Genomic DNA, 22,281 nt, shown 5'->3' with positions numbered 1-22,281 from the left:
CAACAACCCTGGGAGGTAGGTTAGGCTAAGGGATGGTGACTGGCCCAAGGTGAGCTTATGCCTGAGTGGCGAGCTTGAATTATTGCTGGCCAGCCTTCCCTCCTCAGGATGGTTGGGGAACCTTCCATCCAGGTAGCAAAGGCAGACCCTCCAGACCTCTCTTTTTTTGCCCCCACCCCCCGGGACTCTTCGCTTTTGCCTTGTTAATTTTAATTTCTGTTAAGAGAAGTTGTTGTATGCTGCTTAATTGTAAATAAAACCTCTAAGCGGTTTACAATTTGATAGATAGATAGATGATAGATAGATAGATAGATAGATAGATAGATAGATGATAGATGATAGATATAGATAGATGACAGATAGAGATAGATAGATAGATAGATAGATAGATAGATAGATAGATGATAGATAGATAGATAGATAGATAGATAGATAGATAGATGATAGATATAGATAGATGACAGATAGAGATAGATAGATGATAGATAGATAGATAGATAGATAGATAGATAGATAGATAACAAAAGTAGAATTTAAAATAAGCTTTTTAGAAAAATCAAAATATTAATAAAATCAACTACTACTGCTGCTAATAATAATAAACTACCAGCCCTGCTTTGCACCCTCCTTGAGTGTTTTTTGTCTGGCTCCTTGGACTCTGATAATGCCTCTTGCTTCCTTGGCTGAAGAATACCTGGGGGGGGGGGAGAGGGAGACATAGAAACTAGCATACTGCACAGAGATGAAACTCACATTCGTTGCTCTGCCTGCTTTTTCCTCTTGCCCCACCCACCATTCCATGTGGCCCCCGAGCTCTATAAGGTCCCCCATTCCTGCTGTAAACATGGCTTGGAAATGATCCCGAGGCAACTTTGGTTGTCATTAGCACTGCTATAAGGCTTACCTGGGGAGCCAAAGCGCTCCCTTGTTCCTGACCTCTTCACTGTGAGCAGGGCTGCAAGATAATATCACACCTAGAATCACAGACTGGTAGAGTTGGATGGGACCCTGAGGGTCATCTAGTCCAACCCCCTGCAATACAGGAATCTTTCGACCAACATGGCGCTCAAACCCACAAACCTGGGACCAAGAGTCTCGTGCTGTACCGATTGAGCCTGGAATCCTTTTTACAAAAAAAAAAAGTGATGGAACCAGCCGTATGCCCCCAAAGCCTGTGATTAATTCATCTACTTTGAATCTTTTTTTTTGGGGGGGGAGATATAGAGCCTTCCCCCCTCCCCATCCCTGCAGCCATGCCTGCAACAAAGGGGTTGATTATGATGTGAATGGAAGTCTGTTTGAGGGTTTGGATCCAGCTACTCACAGCTGTGGCCTCCTGGCATTTATCAACCCCCCAGAAAAGAGGGTCACACAAGACGCCTTGTTCCAACCAACGGAGCAGGCAGCGGCTTTGAGGGGTTGGGGGCTAGGGGGCTGCCCGCACGGGGGGGGGGGCTTGTGCTGGGTGTCGCCCACAGGGCTGACAGGCTGCAGTCAGAAGGGGCGCGTGGTGTCATCTGCCGGTGAGCGAAGCAAGGAGGGATGGCGGGGGGGGGGGTGCCTAGCCTCTCGGGGAATGGGAGGCAAAGGAAGGGGGCTGCTAGTAAGCCATTAGTCTCTTGTAAGGGAGTGGAAATGCTAGCCTACCTTTTAGGAGTGTTGTACTGATAACTGAAACTGAATGTGAAATGCCTCTCTTGCCTTGCATAAATGCGAAAAGTGAACTGAGTGCATGGGGGAAGCCATAGCTCAACAGCTGCAAGAGCACACTTGTGAGTGACAGAATTACAGAACTGTAGAGTTGGATGGGACCACGAGCGTCATCTAGTCCAATCCCCTGCCATGCAGTGAAGCATCTTCCTCAGCGTGGAACTCGAACCCACAACCCTGAGATTAAAGTTCTCATGCTCCGCCAACTGAGCTATGCAGGCGTGATGTTCCACATTCATTTCTAGTTTGTAGGATTTGGGGAGGCCAAGACCCCAGCTGGGGCGAGTCGTGGCCATTTGGAGGAGGAGGCTGCGGGTCCACTAGGTGGGTCTGGCTCAAGATTAAGGCAGCTCCTTATATGAAGAGAACACAGAGGCAGTTTCTGCCAAAACTGCAAGCAGTTTAATAAAATGCATGTGCAAATTGTTTTGCTTAGAGAAGGTACTGAGGAACACACACACACACCCCAAAAGAGAGGGAGAGATTTGTAGCAAAAAGCAACAGCTCAGCAAAACGAATCAGGCAAGACACCTGTAGCCTTGGCTGGTGATAGTGAAGCTGGTTTCTGTCAATGTTCCCCTTCAAAACATATTTATTGAAATTTCTAACATGCAAAAATTGGAAAACACAGGTTCATTTGTAGAGCCTGTCATACAAAATCAGCAGAAACGCTGGTCCGCCCAGAAATGTAATATCGTTTACTTCTCTTGGTTTTATTGTGGAAACAAAAGGGTCTCATCTACCACCACCGTCCCGGGACAGATTGCGCCCCTGCTCTGTTTACAGCAGCCATTGGTTTCGTGGAGCAGTGTCAGCTCCTCATAGATGACTCCTGTGGCACATCTTCTTCTTCTGAATTCCCAGTAAACCCAGCACTGCTTGTCAAAATATTCTGAATTCCAGAGAACCCACCCCCTCACAGGTTCATTAGAAAATGTGCAAACAGTACCGAAATTTTAAGTACTTGGTGATGATTTGGGAACTGAGAGGGCAGAATATAATTATCTGTGGACCTTCTGGGTCCCCACATTGGATCCATTTTACCCGTGGGCAAGTGTTTAGCTGAAACCGGGCCAAAGCCATTAAGCAGATGAACTGGAAATGAGGAACGGGTGTGGTTTGTTAGTTTATGTGCTGTCATCAAGTTATTTTCATTGCCCTTTAGCTTCAGGGTGGCCAGTGTGGTGCCCTGCAGATGTTGTTGTACTACAACTCCCATAATCCTTCATCATTGGCTATGCTGGCTGGAGCCAATGGGAGTTGGATTCCTACAACATCTGGAGAAGATTGTGTTGGGTATTAAGGCTCTGGCAAGGATTTACTTGGTTCGCCAAGTCTTATGGGAAAAAGTGACAAGTGGGGTGCTGCAGGGTTCTGTCCTGGGCCTGTTGTTGTTCAATGACTTGGGCGGAGGAATTGAGGGGGTGTCCATCCAACTTGCAGATGACACCAAACGGGGGGGGGGGGATGGCTAATGCTGCAGAAAGCGGAATCTGGATTCAGAATGACTTCAACAGATTTGAAAACTGGGCCCAAATTAACAAAATGAATTTCAATAGGAAAAAACTACACAGATATACGATGGGGGACTAGCACATGTGAAAATGATCTAGGGGTCTTAATGGACCAAAAGCTGAGCATGAGTCCACAATGTGACGCAGCAGCAGCAAAGAAAGCCAATGCTATTCTAGGCTGCATCAACAGAAGTCTAGTGTCCAGATCAAGGGAAGTAAGAGTAGGATTTTGACGAGCTGGAAGGTGTGGAGAGGAGGGCAACCAAGATGATCAAGGGTCTGGAAACCAAGCCTGATGAGGAACGGTTGAAGGAGCTGGGTATGTTTAGCCTGGAAAAGAGGAGACCGAGAGGAGGTATGATAGCCATCTTCAGATATCTCAAGAGCTGTCACATGGAAGATGGAGGAAGCTTGTTTTCTCCTGCTGTGGAGGGTAAGACTCAAACCAATGGCTTCAAGTTGCAAGAAAGGAGATAATGACTAAGCATCAGGAAATACTGTCTGAAAGTAAGAGCTGTGAAGTCTCCTTTATTGGAGTTTTTTTAAGCAGAGGTTAGATGGCCATCTGTCATGGATGCCTTAGTTGATATTCCTGCATTGCAAGGGATTGGGCTAGATGACCCTCCCAACTCTACAATTCTATTATTCTATTATATACTGTCCTCAGGAACACATCGGCAGCACTCTTTGGCCCAATTCAGTTAGACTTTTAATGCTGAATCACCCTGGCATTAAAAATATAAGCATTGCCTTCCTGCTTCATGTCAAAGACCCGTTGCCTCCCAGTGCGCACAGTCTCCAGTAGTGGTCAGTTGGGACCTGGTGGAGAGAGAGAGCCTTCCCCATCCTCTGGCTTCTGGTCTGGTGATCAAAAGGCCTTTGAGCATCGAAGTTCCATTCCCAGCTAGAAAGTCCTTCTTCACTCAGCGCATAGTTTCAACTATGGATCTCGCTCCTACAGTAAGGTTACCAGATTTTTTTCAATGAATCCGGGGACACTTTTCAACCTCCTACTAAATAGATGGATTTTTTTTCAGGGAACTGATTTGTCAATCCGGGAAACGGGGATGTCTGGTAACCTTATCCTCCAGGAGGCAGGGATCGTCATCCTCTTGGATGACTTCAAAAGAAGATAACATGAAGGGCAAGGCTATGGATGGTTACAAGCCATGATTACTATGTCCTTCCTCCACAGTTGGAAGCAGCAACGGAATACCAGTTGTTGGAAACCACAGGTGGGAGAGCTCTCTTGTGTTCTGAGCCTGCCTACAGGTTTCCCACAAGCCTCCGGTTGGCTACTCCAGTTGGCCATTGGCTCGCAGCTGGCTCTTCCATTGTTGTGACTCATAACGGCCCTCCATCAATTTGCCTAATCCTTTAAATTAAAAAAAAAAAAGCCGGCTGAGCCACCAGGGCCTTGACTGCATCTTGTGGCAATGGATTCCAGAAGTTAATTATTGCTGACAGCCTGGGCTGTAAATAGTCTGGAATGCCAGCAAGGTGGGAAGAAGGAAACACGAATGGCTGGGAACAGAGCCTGAGGGAAGTCAGGCAGACGGTCAGAGGAGACAAGGTCAGCGCTGGTTGTTGCCCAAGCAGATCCCAGAACCTGATCCAGAAGGTCTGGGCCAGCCCTTTTTCAAGGTCAAGAGAAACCAATGGGCTTCCAGGAAGGGGTGTTTGGAAGTCCCCCGGATGCCATGAGGCCATCATATATTCTGGGGACCCTCTCAGCCCACGGCTTCTCGGGGCAGTGGAGCCCAGATCTGGAAGGAAGGCACCTTGACAGCCACGCCATTGTGACGCAGAATTCCCTGTTTCCTCCGGATTGAAAGTTGTCCCACATTTACTGTGCCGTAATTGACTAACCCACTTTGGGAGATGTTGTAGCTGCAATGGGGTAATAACCATGCGGCGAAAAGCCACGTTTGCACATCCAGGGTGAGTCAATGCCATGAATCCTTTTCCTCACATTCAGCAGACATCACGTGCCCAGGAAGCAAGAAGAAATAAACAAACACAAGTTGACACATTAAGACGTTTCCGGGATTTGGGCACAGCCCAGGGTAAATAAGGTGCAACTCTAGAAAGGGATACCTCTCTAGCACAGACTAGCCAAGATGGTGGTTGTTGTCGTTGTTTGTAGATCTCATATCTACAGAATCATGAAATTACAGAATTGTAAAGTTGGAAGGGACCCTGAGGAACATCTAGTCTAACCCCCCACGATGCAGGAATGTGCAGGTGTCCCATTCGGGGATTGAACCTGCAACCTTGGCATTATCAGCGCCTCGCTCTAACCAACTGAGCTATCCAGGCATGAAAATGCAAGATACATGATAGCAGCACAGGCCACTACAGGATGGTGAGGTGCTGCAGGCATAAATTTCTGAAGCGAGGAGGTTGCACATAGAGCCTGGGGTCTTACAATGTTATTCATGAAATAGGATTCATGCACCTCGAAGCTAGAGCAGGGCTGAGGTCTAGGGGAGCCTGGGAAGAGATGATGGATTGCGCTTCTAATCACTTTCCTTCCTTCCTCACCAAACAACTGGAAAGGGAACATGGAAAAGTCAAAAGGCTCTGTTAAATATTTGCCAGAAATCTGGCAGGGTAGGGGGATATGGAAATTATTCATCTGATTTGAGCTTGGCAAGAGGGCAAGGACGGCGTTTGCTGCCTCTGGATTCCACCCACTCCGGTTTCGGTGCAGTCCTGGCAGTTTCCTGTCACACTCCAAATTCCTGTGGCACTTCTCTGTGGTTAGGCAGGATGAAGAGGGCTTTGCCTCGGCAGTCATCGCCGGGGTCGGCGCACTAGGGCTGGGCCCCTGAGCCTGACCACGCGTGGGGAGGATTCCTCCGCTCCTCCTGTTTACTGCTGTGTGCTCATGTCCTGCCCTGGGTGGGTTGGATTTTTTGCTGTGGCCACAGGATGGGAGTCTGGGAAGCCTGCACTTAAAAGCACGACAGGTTTTGAAATCGGAACTTGCAGCGCAGGATCTGCTGCATCTTTGCGGAAGCTTAAATGTTTAGGAAAACAAGGGGAAAGCATCTCGTCCTCAGGGCGGCAGAGAGGGAGAGCCTACAAATAGACTCTAGGGGAGAATGAGCCCATCTTGGGGAGAGGGAAGGCTTAGTCCTTGCCAGTGGCGTAGCGTGGGGGGTGCAGGGGGGCGGGCCGCACCGGGCGCAACATCTGGGGGTTAGGGTTAGGGGGCGCAAATCCACGGGTTAGGGGGCGCAAATTACTTGCCTTGCCCCGGGTGCTGACAACCCATGCTACGCCACTGGTCCTTGCAGCTCTTATCTTCCCACCCTGCACAGCCATCTCTTTCTGTCAACAATAACTTTCCTTTCCCTGTCCCCAGTATTTAATAAAGTACCCAGGTACTTCCCATTTTGATGTGAACCAAACTAGGAGCTGGTGTCCATCAGGGAAGGCATATTTTTGTTACATATTTTGTGTTTTTTATATTGAAATTTTATGTTGCGATCTGCCCTGAGATCTATGGGTAAAGGGCGGTATACTACTAATGCTAATGCTAATACTAATACTAATACTAATACTAATACTAATACTAATACTAATACTATTAAAAAGGCAATACTGAGTGTGTTGGACTGGTGGTCTGGTTCAGTTCAAGGCAGACTCCTGTGTCCACCAGCCTTTGCTACCAAAGGTAAAACAAGGCAGTGAATTCACTCCCATGCACTCAGGAACATTTCCAAAATCCCAATCTCGGCTGTTTTTATCTCAGATCTAGCCAGGTGTGCTAGTTCACTCCATCAATGGAATTGTTTTAGATGTGGCGTCAAATAAAGACTCCAGCCCTCTCCTCTCCCCTTGGATGTGCAGTCCAGGATTCTGGCAACTCGTTTTCTGATCAGCTCTGTGCATTTCAAATCTGGGACACTCTCTCTCTCTCTCTCTCTCTCTCTCTCTCTGTGTGTGTGTGTGTGTGTACATATATCACGGGGATCCTCTTTCTGCAATGACCATTTGTTCTCCAGTCTCAGTCCTGTTGATTCGTTGGGACCAATTTTTTAACCTGCATTCTGCGTTTTTTGTTGAGAACAGAGGAGCCATGTGGATAGCTTGGTTGGGTAGAGCGCGATGCTGATAACACCAAGGTCGCAGGTTCGATTCCTGCATGGGGCAGCTGCATATTCCTGCATTGCAGGGGGTTGGGCTAGATGGTGCTCAGGGTCCCTTCCAACTCTATGGTTCTATGATTCAACAACAACAACAACAACAACAATAATTTATTATTTATACCCCACCCATCTGGGTGGGTTTCCCCAATCAATTTGATTGAGGGGCCCCAGTGCGATTTCCTGATGTCACATGTGACGTTGTGAGAAGCCAGGGGACAGAACTGAAACCATCTGAACATTGAGGGGGCCTGGCTCCATAAAAATATGTATATATATATTTTAAAATGGGGGGGCCTGAAACTGCTTCAGTTGCTAGAAGCTGGTGCGTATGGTTGGGAATCAATCAAAGCTGGCAGCCATGAAGTTATTAGATCAAAAGGTTCGTGTTTTCGGCCTGTCCCTCTCCTTTTTTCCCTGTTCTCTCCCACTCTTGCATATTTTTCTTTCTTCCCTGTATTTATTTGAAGTAGTAATAATAACCATAATCAATAATAAATACCAAATCCAGGAGCAGGAGAGAGGAAAGAAAGGAGCTGTGTGGAAAACGGCTCAGTCAGCCCTCCAGGCGAAGGCGGCCTGGGACGTGGTCGGTTCTTCCAGGCCCCCGGGGATTGGAGGGTGGAAAGGAAAAAATGTCTTGGCTCTCGCAGCCCGACTGCTCAGCAACTGTCAGTCTGGTCCACGGAGGCAGCTCCGAGGTCAGCAGGAATCCCAGAGTGAGATGCTTCTCGCTCTTCTCCCGGGATTCCTGCGGTAGTTTGAGAAGATGTGGGGGGAAACTCAGCAGGCAGGAGCCTCCTGGCAGCACCGCCTCTGGGGCTCTGGGAAGAAAAGATGAGGGAAAATGTTCCCGCACGGCCTGGGGGGAGTTCCAAAGCCCTCAGGACGCAGATTCCATCATAAGCCGCCCACCAAGTCGAAGCTGACCATGGCTGGACGGTGGGGTGTAAATTTATGGGCTTTTAAATTATTATTTTGTGACGTTTTAATGTTTTTACTGTACACTGTTGTGGATTTCTCCCTCCGAGTTGGTGGTTTATATATTTTAAAAAATGCACTACTGTTCAAATCATTGTGGAAGAGAAAGAGCTTGGTTAGGTTGACCTGCTGACAATTTAAATTTGGAAAGTGCTTTGCAATTTCTCCCCTGTTTTGGGTTCACACATGCCTGTGAATACATGGTACATGTATACATACATGTATACATATGTAGAGACATGTATACATGTATATGTATATATATATATATACATACATACATATATATGTATATGTGTGTGTGTGTGTGTATGTATATGTATACATGTACATGTATACATGTGATATATGGCTGTATCCTAGCTCCCATTTAAGGGGCAGGAGACTTGGATGTGAGAGAAAGAGAGAGAGAAGCAAACTTTGCCCAGGGCCACAGCCCTCCCTCATTGAACCTCTCTCGGATCTGGCATCTTCATCCACATCCACGTCAATGCCGTCCTCCCTGCATTCATGGACACTGGAAGTGATTGGAAATAAAAGGAAGAAGGAAGGGGACTCTAGGAGATCTGTGGGTGAGCGGAATGGAGCAGCCTTGAATGTCAGGCTGGAGAGCCTAAATCAGGGATGGGGAAACTGTGGCTCTCTAGATGTCGTTGGACCGCAGCTCCCAATATCGTTCACCATTAGTCCTCCTAGCTGGGGTGATACTGTGGACAGAAAGCACAACCCTCACTCTGATTTGGCTTTATTATGACGCCACGTAGCTAAGCTAGTTCAGAACGAGGGCAAGGTCTTCATGTTCACCACCAAGGCCCTTTTCCAGCCACCATTAGGAACCTGACTTCAGGTGCTGCAGGCAACCCAGAATTTGTGCCACCAGTGTTTGCTCTGTGATGGTTCATTTATCTAGATAAAGATCAGGGTGTGCTTGTCTGTGTCTCACAACACCATATTCTTCTGCATATAAATTGCTTTAACTGATCCCAGCCTTGAGTTTTCATGTTGTTGCAGCCTGTCCTGGGATGACAATAATAATGATTAATAATATGCAAGCCATCGCTCCATGCTGTGGCCAACATGCCACAGTGATTGTTAATTTTAGGATTTGCTTGTTATTGCCCGGCCTGGTGAGGGCATTCGTTTGGGTGAGGTGTTGCAACAAAAAAGTAGGCTGAAATATGAAGCAATTTGGTTTTTTGCGTATGTGTACCAGCTCTGCGTTTGCATGTAATGGGGCTAAACTGGATCTCTTGTTGTGTGCCAGTAACTGAGACCTCCTCTCTCTCCTTCCCTCCCTTCCAGCCTGTGGGCCGGGCACCTTCAAGTCAAAGCAGGGGGAAAGTCGGTGCACCCCTTGCCCTCCCAACAGTCGGACAAGCTCTGGGGCAGCTACTCTCTGCATGTGCCAGAACAACTATTTCCGGTCAGACACCGATCCACCCGACAGTGCCTGCACCAGTAAGTCTGCCCTTCTGCTGCTTGGCGTTTTGGTTTCACTTCAAAATGTGTTTATTTTGGGCTTATTATTCCACTCTAGCTTGAGGGTACCAAGGCCAGTGAGATGATCCTCTGAGGTAGCACATGAATGCATTTATACTTCCACCCATTGCTTTGTTGACGAAACTAACAATTTACAAAAGATTTGCAAAGCTGCTTCAGGAATTGGGAAGATGGGAGAAGAGGTATGCTGGTGACGCCAGACAGAAATGGCTTTTGGGGTGGGGTGGAGCCTCTACGCTAACTTTGGGATGCTGTTGTTTACTGGAAGGAAAGGTAGCCGGGAGGTTGGTGTGGTGTAAACGCACTGGCAGAACCAATCCTGTGCTTCTACCGATGTTTATGCCCCACACCAATTTCCTTCCCCATCTCCCTCCCCGTGAGCAATAGCAACCTTCCTGCCAGGAACCTCTGCTCTACCCAGCCAGTGGTTTCTGATGTCACAGGTACTAGCCAATTGGTGCCCTCTGCAGCCAGCTTTACCCTGGCTCGGACTAGACCAAGCTTCAGACTTGCAGAACCAGTCTTCTTTTTTTCAGAGCTTGGTTCGGGAGAGAAAAGGGTACATTTGCATTGTACCCACTCAAACCGCCACGCCTAAAAGCGTTACCTCTGCTTCCTCCAATACAAGGTGGTTGTAAAGATGACTAGAGAAACTTGTATGCAAAACTCGTCAAAGACTCACATGCCTTTGTGTAAATGCCAATCATCATTTTATTTTATTTTATTTTTGGAGAGGGGGTGGCAAAAGGCTCTGGGGTGGGGAAAGCCCAGCTTTGAGGGTAAGGTTTTGGGGGTTCTTTCGGAGCCTTGAGCCTCTTTTGATCCCACGGCAGGTGTCCCATCGGCCCCGCGCAACGTCATATCCAACGTGAACGAAACATCCCTGGTGTTGGAGTGGAGCGAGCCCCGCGACTCCGGGGGCCGGGACGACCTGCTCTACAACGTCATCTGCAAGAAGTGCAGCGTGGAGCGCCGGCTGTGCATGCGCTGCGACGACAACGTGGAGTTTGTCCCCCGCCAACTCGGCCTGACCGAGAGGCACATTTACATCAGTAACCTCATGGCTCACACGCAGTACACCTTCGAGATCCAGGCCGTCAACGGGGTCTCAAGCAAGAGCCTCCAGAACCCCCAGTTTGCCTCTGTCAACATCACCACCAACCAGGCAGGTGAGTGCTTCATGGGAAAGGGAGGGCAGCTGCCTAGGCTCTCCCTGGCAATCTCTGCCGAGCCAGCGGTGAAGCAGGAAGCTCTGGGATTGAGGCCCTTTCATGCCAAACAGGCCTTGAACTTGGAGTCCTGGAGCTGCCATGGATTCCTGTAAGTGTGTTGTGCGTCTGGTTGGGCATCTAGCCAAGGATTTAAGGTTGCTGTTGTAGAGAACGTAAATGGTGTTGGTGGTTCTTGCTTAAAGAATCGGGAAGGAGCCTTACGGTAACTACGTCCTTTATTTCTAAAATCTTGCCCGAGGTTTGTTTGTTTTTAATGAGTTTGTACGCATTTCCCCTCCTTCGATGAAATGAGCCAGTGTGATGGCCTTCCAGGCTCCCCAGACCTTGGATCCACCTTTCTAGAGCTGAAGGAGGAAGTTTGGAAGAGAGATGTTCTTTCCGACTTCTTCTTCCATCTCTATGCCCTTTTCCAGGCTCAGATCGATTCTCCTGGAGCTGGCTTTTACCCAGATCTCATGGGAGAGCAAAGTATGTGCACACACTCTTTCTCTCCTTTCTCTTGGGACAGGGGGAGAGTGATACGAGGAAGGGGAGCGACCAAATGAGTGGCTCCAACACTCATTCAGAAATACAAATGTGGGGCCACTGACCTCCAAAGATTGGGAGCTCCTGTTGTGGAGTCAGGATGGCCAGGGCCAGCTCATCCATGAGACAAGGTGAAGCAACTGCCGCAGGCAGCAAGATCCACGGGGATGGCAGATCCGGCATCCAAGAACACATTGCTCACTTCTGCTGCCAGACCTGCTGTCTCCTCAGCAACCCTCTCGCCAAATGCTGCCTCCACAGCGGCCTCGTGGTGAATAGGAGGCACTGCTGGTCTCCTCCCACCCTCTGTTACCAGTGTTGATTTTCATTCCCCCCCCCCTTTGCTCATGGCATAGATATTCACTCCCCTCTTCTTCCCTGGCAAGGGGGCGCCATTTTGTGCTTTGCCTCAGGTGCCAAAATGTCTTGAGCCGACCCTGATAGTGGGCATCATTCCATGTTGCCCCAAAGACGGCTGTTCCAATGTGACTGGTGGGAAATTGCTGGTGGAGCTTGGTGAAGGGCTACCAACCTTTCCAGAAGGCTGCTACTGTAGGGATATGCAATAGAGGAAGCGAAAAGGGTTTCCATTCCAGATGATGGACTGGATCTTCCATCTCAGGTCCTGCATTCCAGTGACTTAGCAGAAACGTTGGCGCCTATCATGCCTTTCACAGTGACCTGTTTGACACAGTGAACGGAACGCCAGTTGGCTCTCCAGTGGATTTGAGCCATTTTTAGTGGTCTTGCGAATGTTTCGTTCTGCCTCCACCTTTATTTAAGTCCTGGAAATCTTAGAAAATGGCAGTAGAAATCTGGCTAAGTAACACATTTGGAAAATCTAACATTCATGCTGGAGAAAACAATTCACATAAGAAATACTGGTGATTCTCAGACTTGCAAAACACCGACATTTAAACCCACAAAACAAGCAAAACACAGGCGAAATAGACAGGCAACATTCACCCCCCAAGAAGGCAGTGCAAACACACACAACCTAACAAGAAAATTGCAGGTGAACCCCTGGCTTCCAAAAAAACCCAACTGCCCAAAATACAGGGAAAGCACCCCAAAAGCACCAGGGTGGCCCCCCCCTCAGAAACAATAATGCATCCAAGGAAATGGCTATTCCTCAAACTTACAAAGCACCTGCAGGTTTGCCTTTCCCCCTCTTACTTGAATGTTTTGGATGGGAGCTGGAAGACCAGGCTGCTTTCTTTCCTTTGAGCACCCAAATCAGGCCCAGAAGATCCTAGAGCAGCCTTTCCCAACCTGTGGGTCCCCAGATGTTGTTGAACTACAACTCCCATCACCCCTAGCTAGCAAGGCCAGAGCTCAGGGATGATTGAAGTTGTAGTCCAACAACATCTGGGGACCCACAGGCTGAGAACCGCTGTCCTAGAGAAAGGAAAGGAGCTGGAAGCCTGCACTGCTCTTTCCTTCCAGCCCAGCTGCTGCTGGCTTCTTAAAAAGAGAGAGAGAGAGAGAATAACAATCTTTGTGAAAAGCGTTTTGAAAATCAGGAGTGATGGGGAGCCCTGATGGTGAAATATGGGGTAGGGGCAGAGGCACCAAGGTGTCTTTGCGTGTTGCATTGAGGACCTCAGCGACTCACATGTTCATCCCTCGAGTTGTCTGTCAGGGGAGCCGAATCAGTTGTTATTTCTGCTGATAAGGAGGGAGGCTGACACATCTTCTCTCCCCCCCCCTCCACAGCTCCTTCAGCAGTTCCCACAATGCATCTGCACGGCAGCACGGGAAGCAGCATGACTCTTTCCTGGGAGCCTCCGAAACAGCCCAATGGGATCATCCTGGACTACGAGATAAAGTACTTTGAGAAGGTAAAGCTAATCCTCTGGCAGGGACGTGGCGGGCACACTTCAGCTTGACAAACACTCGGCACACTTCTTTTCCCGCTGGGAGGGGAACTAGGTAGTGTGCTGAATTCTTACTGCGGTAGCCAAGCAGGTGAGCCATCCAAACAGGAAGACCTCCGTTCAAATCTCGCCGTTTGTGCCGCCGCCCTGTCTGCAAGGTGGGGGGCTGGGGTGATGCTGGCATACTTTACAGGGGTGGCTGGGATGATTGCTGCAGAGATGGGGGAATCTTTCAGGCGTTGTGAGACTCTCCACTCTCACCAGCCCCAGCCAATATGGACGGTGGGAGTTGGGGAACATCATCATCTGGAGGGTGCTGGATTCTATTCCATATATAACAAAACACTTTAGCAATGAGAGGTGCTGTACAGAGCAACGGTCAATAACAGCAGCAACAAATAATGACGATTAGCTATGATAAGGAGGAGAGAATGCAGGTTATTTAATGGGGAGAAGTATCTTATCAATGCACAGCCTACCCAGGCTGCCTTTCTTTAGAGAAAACCACTAGAAAGTTGTGCAAAGGAGAATTCTGGGGTGACCTTCCAGTCATGGCCGACTCTGGGGTTGCGGCGCTCATCTTGCTTTATTGGCCGAGGGAGCCGGCGTACAGCTTCCAGGTCATGTGGCCAGCATGACTAAGCTGCTTCTGGTGAACCAGAGCAGCGCACGAAAACACCATTTACCTTCCCGCCTGAGTGGTACCTATTTATCTACTTGCACTTTGACGTGCTTTTGAACTGCTAGGTTGGCAGGAGCAGGGACCGAGCAACGGGAGCTCACCCCGTCGCGGGGATTCGAACCGCCGACCTTCTGATCGGCAAGTCCTAGGCTCTGTGGTTTAACCCACAGCACCACCCGCGTCCCTGTCCCTTCTTGTAGAGACGCCTAAAGCAGGTGTGGGGAACCTTTGGCCCTCTAGGTGTTAGGAACATAAGAAGAACTTGTTGGATCAGGCCAATGACCCATTTAGTCCAGCATCCTGTTCTCACAGTGGCCAACCAGATGCCTGTGGGAAACCAGCAAGCAGGATTTGCGCACAGGAGCAACTCAACCTTCCTGCGGTTTCCAACAACTGGTCTTCATAAGCATTACTGCCTCCAACTCTGGAAGCAGAAGACAGCCATCAGGGCTAGTGGCCTTTGACTGCTGTTTCTCCATGAATTAGTCTACTTCTCTTTTAAAACCATCCAAGTCGGGGAAGGGCTGGATGTGACCCTGCGATGCCCCTTTTCTCTTTCCCTGCAGCAGGAGCAGAGCGACGGCATCGCCAACACCGTCACCAGCCAGAAGAACAACGTGCGCTTGGAAGGGCTGAAGTCCAACTCTGCCTACATGGTGCAGGTCCGGGCTCGCACGGTGGCTGGCTATGGGATGTACAGCCTCCCCATGGAGTTTCGGACACCAGTGGAGGATGGTATGAGCTCTGCACCTTCCCCTCCCTTCCCCACAGGCTTCTGCCGTCCAAGCATCTCCCTTCCTTCTCCACGCCCACCTTCCAACACTCTTCCTCCCTCTTCTTCCTCTCCTAACAGGCTCCAGTAGCAAGAGCTTCCAGGAACTGCCTCTTATCGTGGGCTCGGCTACCGCAGGCCTTGTCTTCGTGATCGCGGTCGTGGTGATAGCCATTGTCTGCTTCAGGTATGGCGGGGACAACGGAGAGCCTGAGCTCCAGGGAGGGGCGTGACTATTCTGTCAAGGATTGGATATGCCTATATTAGCGATAGACAATTTGTGGTGTTGTCCAGATGTTTTGGACTACGGCTCCCATCCCTCCAGATGTTGCTAGACTCTCAACTCCCAGCATGGCCAATGGTCAGGGGTGGTCATCCACAGAGTCCGGAGGGCACCACGTTGGCTATCCCCGGCTTGCATGAGCAAGCAAAAGTCTTGCGGCACCTCCAAGACTGATTGATTATGACTTAAGTCAGGGATGGGGAGACTTCGCCTTTCTAGAAGTTGTTGGACTCCCAATTCTAATCATCCCTGAGCCAGTGCTGGAAATTAGCCAGTCACAAGGCGCATTTTGCAACTGGTGTGAGTCCCATTGCAACCGCATGGAGATCTCTGAATACCAGGTTGGCAACTGGGGAAAGCAAAACGTCACTTAGAGAAGGATTTGAAGTATTTTTCTCAAAGCTTGCATTTGCTTTATTCTGGATTGTTTTATTTGATGCTTTGATGTATTGTAAACCGCTTTGAGATTTGTTCTTTATAATATAAAGTGGTATAGAAATGAAACCAACAACAAGAAAGATCTCACCGGGGGTGGGGGGAGGTGCCTAGACATTCCATTGTGGTGACCTCAACTGTGGCTTAAGGTGCGATTTGGTGATCAGCTTATATATATACAGTGGAACCTCTACTTACGGACATCATCCATTCTGAGGTCCATCCACTGGTCGAAACGGGACGCTAGAAGAGGCGTCTTGTGCACGTGCACGTTTGGTGGTAGTGCGCTTCTGCGCATGCGCAGACGGCGGCAGCCACTTCTGCACACGCGCAGATGGCAGAAGCCGCATGCGCGAATCGTGGCAAACCCAGTGTTTACTTCCGGGTTTGCTGCAAATGCAACTTGTAATGTTCGTGAGATGAGGCGTATGTAAGTCGAGGTTCCACTGTATATGAGTTTCTAACTCATGCTGGTTAGGGTCAATAGTCGTTGCAGTTTGACCGCTTCTAGAAGGACCGCAGGTTCCCCCATCTCACCAGCTTTCATGGGCTTGATTCCACTTCATCAGATGCATGGTGTGCAATTCTCAGTTGTCCATGTATGTATAGATATCTGTATATCCATGGAAGCGAAAGGAATTATAAGCCACGAGGTCAGAGGGAAACGGAATGCAGAAAGTGCAGTCTGTGGCCCTTCAATCAGAGGTGCAATGAATGCAGCTTAAGCACAGAAGCCCTTTATAGCACCCTGGCTTCATGGTATTCCCAGGGCTGATTGAATACTCTCCAGCTATTATTTGTGCATGGATGATAATAACTGCATAGATAACAGACCAAGAGGATGGGTGGAGTAGATTTCGGCTCTCTGTGTGCAATGGTGTTCAGTGTTCCAGTGCTCAGGTTTTGGTGGAAAGATGACCAGGAGGCGGGTAATGTTGCAGCCTGTTTGATGGTTTCCTTTCTCTTTGGGCAGGAAGCAACAAAACAACACCGACTCAGAGTATACGGAGAAGCTGCAGCAATACAGTGAGTATCAAGCCAGTGGTGGCATGAGCACCTGAGACACACAGGCATGTGAACGTTGTTTTTGTGGGTTCTGCTTTCTCAAGCCTGCATTTATTTCCCAGAGATGCCTGCATGCTGCCTGTGTGTGCTCAGCAGCCCCAAAGGAGGCAGTCACCCCTGTTGTAGCTGCTGCAAAAGGCTGCATGTAAACCTCTTCGTCCTCTTTCTCCCATGGAAAGGTGGTACATAGCGGTGAGGATCATGTATCCTCACAACTGTGCTCCCTTATGGCAATTCCTGGCGGCCTTCTTCCAACCCCACGAACCTTTGCATTCCGTTTTGACAAAAGAGATTACAAGTTTCTAGCCCTCATTGTAATAAGGAAAAACTGTCCATAGTATTCAGAACAGAATTTTCCTTTAGGGGTGTCAGTGAATTGAAGGCATGTAAAAACCGCCTTTTTAGTTTAAAAAGAAAAATAATTGCATAATTTGCCACCAGATCCACGTTGTGCAAAAAGAATCCCGCATTGCAGGGGGTTGGACTAGATGACCCTCGCGGTCCCTTCCAACTCCACAATTCTATAATTATATGATTCTAATCTCGGGGATAATCAAGAAGAACCTAGGCGAGTCAAACTTAAATGAGCCCCACATGTGTCTGTCTATTGCGATAAAAGCATGTGTCCTTATCCATCGCCTCTCTGTCCTTGCAGTCACTCCAGGGATGAAGGTTTATATCGACCCTTTCACTTACGAGGACCCCAACGAAGCCGTCCGGGAGTTTGCCAAGGAAATCGACATTTCGTGCGTGAAAATCGAGGAGGTGATTGGAGCAGGCAAGTCACCTGATGGCAGCCCAGCTCCTGCCTTCCACCGAGGGAAGAGGAGGGGGCGGGGTCCGGCTGTGCTCTCGGTGGGTGTGGCCACTCACTTCCGTCATGTGACCGTCTTGCCCTCCCGCAGGTGAATTCGGAGAAGTCTGCCGGGGTCGCCTCAAGCTTCCAGGCAGGAGGGAGATCTTTGTGGCCATCAAAACACTGAAAGTGGGCTACACGGACCGGCAGAGGCGAGACTTCCTGAGCGAGGCCAGCATCATGGGGCAGTTTGACCACCCCAACATCATTCACCTGGAGGGGGTGGTCACCAAGAGCCGGCCCGTCATGATCGTCACGGAGTTCATGGAGAACTGCGCCCTCGACTCCTTCCTGCGGGTGAGCAGGACGCCCCTGGTCTTGCGAAGAGCTTCCTGGGCTCTTTTCAAGCAGATAACAACAACAATTTATTTATACCCCTTCTCCAGCCACTCTGGGCGGCTTTCAACAAAATATTAAAATACAGTAATGCATCAAACATTAAAAGCTTCCCTAAACAGGGCTGCCTTCAGATGTCTTCTTAAGGTTTGGTAGTTGTTTATCTCTTTGACATCTGAAGGGTGTCACTACCGTTCCACAGGGCGGGTGCCACTACCGAGAAGGCCCTCTGCCTGGTTCCCTGTAACTTGGCTTCTCGCAGTGTGGGAACTGCCAGCAGCATACTCCATTATCTTTCTTATCCATTCTTTGGTTGGAGCTTCTTCCTTCCATTTCTGCACATATAGAATCCAAGCTGCTGATGGTACATACATAGACAACTTTAACATTTTGGGGGGGGGGGAGGAGGGGATTTCAACCCCTATCATCCCTAACAGAAACGCTTCGAGCTTTATAAATATACTCATCCTTGTGGTCTCTTCCAATTCTATGATCTGAGCCATATTCAACCCATCAAATGTGGATGGGTTGCTCCAGTGTTTGGCAGGGGTTGCTTGTCATCCTACATATGGCACGAGCCGTGTGTGCCTGTGTGTGTGTACATGCACGCACCATGGCAAGTGTGCTGGGCCCGGGGGTAACCCGTGAAACACGGTCCAGGACCGGACCAGAATCCAAAGATTCTGCTAGGAGTCAGTCCGACAGGGCCAAGGCAGGACACAAGGCAGGATACCAGACAAGGACAGGTGCAGGATCTAGCACACAGCAATGTTGCTCCCGCAACCTGGGGCAGGGTCCAACAGCCTTTTATCTTTGTCGGGGTAGCGACCAGTCCTGATCCCCCAGCAACTCACCTCCCTGTTTTGCCTGAAGGCGAGCACTCCTCCTGCGAGTACTCAGGTCTCTCCTTCTCTCAGACCTCAGTCTCTGCAACTTGGGAGACGTTGGTGGGTTACCAGACCCAGGGGCCACCTCAGCCTCCCCTGACCAAACCGGTAGTGGAGCAGCTGTAAGTGAAGGCCCAGCTGAAGGCATCGAGGTAATCCTCACATCTCGAGCCAAGGCAGGCTCAGGCCCCTGACTCGGCCCAGCTGGTGCTTGTTGCAGGGGAACCTGTGCAGACTGGGACTCTTCAGGATCAGACCCTAGACCTGATTCAGATGATGCCTGAGGCAAAGGATCCAGTGCAGACTGAGTCTCCTCTGGTTCCGAGTCCCAGGCCATCACAGCAAGGATAGGCAGGGAAGCAGCACATGGAGAGCTGATCTTTTCAAACCTGAGCAATTCTTTCTGACCCCTCTTCTTGTTCCACCAACAGCTGAATGACGGGCAGTTCACAGTGATCCAGCTGGTTGGCATGCTTCGCGGCATCGCCGCTGGCATGAAGTACCTGTCCGAGATGAACTACGTGCACCGGGACCTGGCGGCCCGCAACATCTTGGTCAACAGCAACCTGGTGTGCAAAGTGTCCGACTTCGGGCTCTCGCGCTTCTTGGAGGATGACCCCGCGGACCCCACCTACACCAGCTCGCTGGTATGTGACACCCTCGCCGCCATGCCCTGTCCCTCCCCTCTCAGAGGCCTGGCAGAGAAGCTACTGGCAGAGAAGTACTGGTCTCTCCACACAGAGATATCTAGGGCCACTTGCACGCTACAAGGAAACCCTGTGGGGAAAGAAGAGTTACCCCGATGAGACCAGAACTAGAATTAAGAAGAGCACGAAAAAATATGCTGAGGGAAGAACTAGTGGGAGGTCCACATCTTTGGGAAGAGACCATAGCCTAGTGGTTAGAGCCACTGCTTGGCTTCCAGGTTCAATCCCAATGGTGTCTCCAGGTAGAGACCCTTTGTCTGAAAACTTGGGAGAGCCTGATGCATTACAGTTTAAAAATAAATAAATTGGAATGCAACTCTCATTAGCCCAGCATAATCAGGCTGGCCCCATCTCCCTCCTGGAGGGGTTGGCGCTAATTAACGGTATCAAGTGTCTCTTCCCACAGGGCGGCAAGATCCCGATCCGGTGGACGGCCCCGGAAGCCATCGCCTACCGCAAGTTCACGTCTGCCAGCGACGTGTGGAGCTACGGGATCGTCATGTGGGAGGTGATGTCCTACGGCGAAAGACCTTACTGGGATATGTCCAACCAGGATGTAAGTACGGCCTTCTCCCGTGTAAGAGAACAAGAGGTACAGGAGCAAAAGCACCCCTCCGTGACCCCTTGCCTGTTTCTCACGGGTCTCCTTAGGTGATCAACGCTGTGGAGCAAGACTACCGCCTTCCACCGCCCATGGACTGCCCCACGGCACTGCACCAGCTCATGCTGGACTGCTGGGTGCGCGACCGCAACCTCCGGCCCAAGTTCTCGCAGATCGTGAACACGCTCGACAAGCTGATCCGCAACGCGGCCAGCCTGAAGGTCATCGCCAGCGTGCAATCTGGGTCAGTGCCGTTCGCCCCCTCACCCTCTCCAAGCACAGGCAACCTGCTGTGTCTGGACTAACTGTGCCAAGTTTCTAGCCCTCATGGAGGAAAGATAAATAAGCAAACCGCGGATATATCTATCTATGGCCTTGGGGGCTGGAGTCGGGCAGCAACCGGGGCTGGAGCGACGAGCAAAGAGGGTGGACAGGGAAGCGCACAGCCGCCTTTAGCCTCCTCGCGCGCCACAGGACTGCCAGGACTGCCCCCCTGCGGCTCAGCCCCACACGCAGCCCGCTCTCCCCCTCCTGAGCCTTGCCTGACCTCTGGGCTCTCTCATCCTTCGCAGCGTTTCCCAGCCCCTCCTGGACCGCACCGTTCCGGATTACACCACCTTCACCACTGTGGGCGACTGGCTCGACGCCATCAAAATGGGGCGGTACAAGGAGAACTTCGTCAACGCCGGATTTGCCTCCTTTGACCTGGTCGCCCAAATGACAGCCGAGTAAGTATGAAGGGGTGGGGCGGTGGGGCAAAGCACGCAGTGGCCCCAGGAGACCAGGCCGTTTCCGGTTAAGCCAGACTACGTTGCAGGGGAAGGCCGAGATTGGCACTTTACGTCACCTAGGTATGATCTCGAGGGCCAGGTGATGACTGGAGCATCCTCACCAGGGATGCTACAAGCCACAGGGGAACAGAGATGGGCTTATAGTTCCCTGGTCCACTTGTGGTGGGCAACCTAATGCCTGCTTTTGGCTAGGATGCATTCAGAGTGTGCTGGACATGGCATACAGTTGAGACTTTTTGATGCTTTTAAGCATCAAAAAGGGCCTCCCAGCTCCTTGATTCTGTGACCTCTTGAAATCATGCCCATTTTAATATGTCTGTTTATTACGCATTGCTCTTCCAATTCTATGGAATGGTGGAGACAGTGTGGGGCACCGAAGCCCACTCCCTTGCACCCTGAAAATCTGGCTTCCACCATCCCCTTTTGACATTAGACTCCTGGAATTGTCCAATTTATTTTGTACCCTGTGTTTGCAGCTTTTAAGCGTCAGTAACTGCCTGGCCATAGGGACGCGGGTGGCGCTGTGGGTTAAACCACAGAGCCTAGGACTTGCCGATCAGAAGGTCAGTGGTTCGAATCCCCTCAATGGGGTGAGCTCTTGTTGCTCAGTCCCTGCTCCTGCCAACCTAGCAGTTCGGAAGCACATCAAAGTGCAAGTAGATAGATAGGTACCGCTCCGGCGGGAAGGTAAACAGTGTTTCCATGTGCTGCTCTGGTTCACCAGAAGTAGCTTAGTCATGCTGGCCATATTACCCGGAAGCTGTACGCCGGCTCCCTTGGCCTCTAAATTGAGATGACCGACGTCACCTTCCCGCCCGCTGTCAGATCGGAGGGCAGTGGCGCGCATGCAATGGTTTTGCGGCTCCCAGTTGTTTTTTCTTCGGAAACGGGTCCAAGTGGCTCTTTTTGTCTTAAAGGTTGCAGACCCCTGCCCTAAAAGAATTCCAGGAGTTTTTAAAGGGTTCTGAGAACAGTTAGAAAAACCCTGTTCACTTCCCAGAACCACAGTTCCCAAAGTGGTTTATCAGACAATCCTTCTGCACAGGGAACTCTGGGAATTGTAGCCCTGTGAGAGGAACAGGGGCCTCCTAGCAACCCTCAATGACCTTAACAAACTACACTTCCCAGGATTCTTTTGGGGAAGCCACAACTGCTTTAAATGTGAGCGTTTCCCCAAGTGGAGCCTTTGCCTAACCCTACATTTCCCTTCAACATTTTTGGGTTTTGATCATCCACACCTGATCTCCATTATGCTGTCTTCTGTGTCCAGAGAGCTTCTCTTCATTCCTTGCATTTGGACTGTGGAATGAAATTCTCACCAGCCTACCAGGCAGGGGTGGGTGGGGAGATGACAGTCTTTTGTAGGCGATTCA

At 50.0% G+C, this 22,281-nt stretch overlaps 1 protein-coding gene across 3 annotated transcripts in view; it reads left to right on the top strand.

Annotated features, from left to right (window-relative positions):
- Window positions 1–22,281, top strand: part of EPHB3 (EPH receptor B3) — an 85,111-nt gene that overhangs the window by 60,378 nt on the left and 2,452 nt on the right. For 2 of the 3 annotated variants that reach the window (XM_081190080.1, XM_081190082.1), the window contains exons 4-15: window positions 9,662–9,817; window positions 10,693–11,028; window positions 13,333–13,457; window positions 14,742–14,910; window positions 15,029–15,134; window positions 16,639–16,691; window positions 17,386–17,508; window positions 17,636–17,883; window positions 19,241–19,456; window positions 19,908–20,072; window positions 20,168–20,361; window positions 20,690–20,845. In XM_081190080.1, coding sequence (XP_081046206.1) covers window positions 9,662–9,817; window positions 10,693–11,028; window positions 13,333–13,457; window positions 14,742–14,910; window positions 15,029–15,134; window positions 16,639–16,691; window positions 17,386–17,508; window positions 17,636–17,883; window positions 19,241–19,456; window positions 19,908–20,072; window positions 20,168–20,361; window positions 20,690–20,845 — 2,047 coding nt within the window. The remainder of the gene's footprint in view (window positions 1–9,661; window positions 9,818–10,692; window positions 11,029–13,332; window positions 13,458–14,741; window positions 14,911–15,028; window positions 15,135–16,638; window positions 16,692–17,385; window positions 17,509–17,635; window positions 17,884–19,240; window positions 19,457–19,907; window positions 20,073–20,167; window positions 20,362–20,689; window positions 20,846–22,281) is intronic. The other variant, XM_081190081.1, reaches the window with a different exon arrangement.

Source organism: Podarcis bocagei (assembly GCF_964188305.1).
Source record: "Podarcis bocagei genome assembly, chromosome: 4".
Classification (NCBI taxonomy): domain Eukaryota; kingdom Metazoa; phylum Chordata; class Lepidosauria; order Squamata; family Lacertidae; genus Podarcis; species Podarcis bocagei.
The sequence above is the reverse complement of the archived record's forward strand: the minus strand, read 5'-3'. Positions and strand labels throughout refer to the sequence as shown.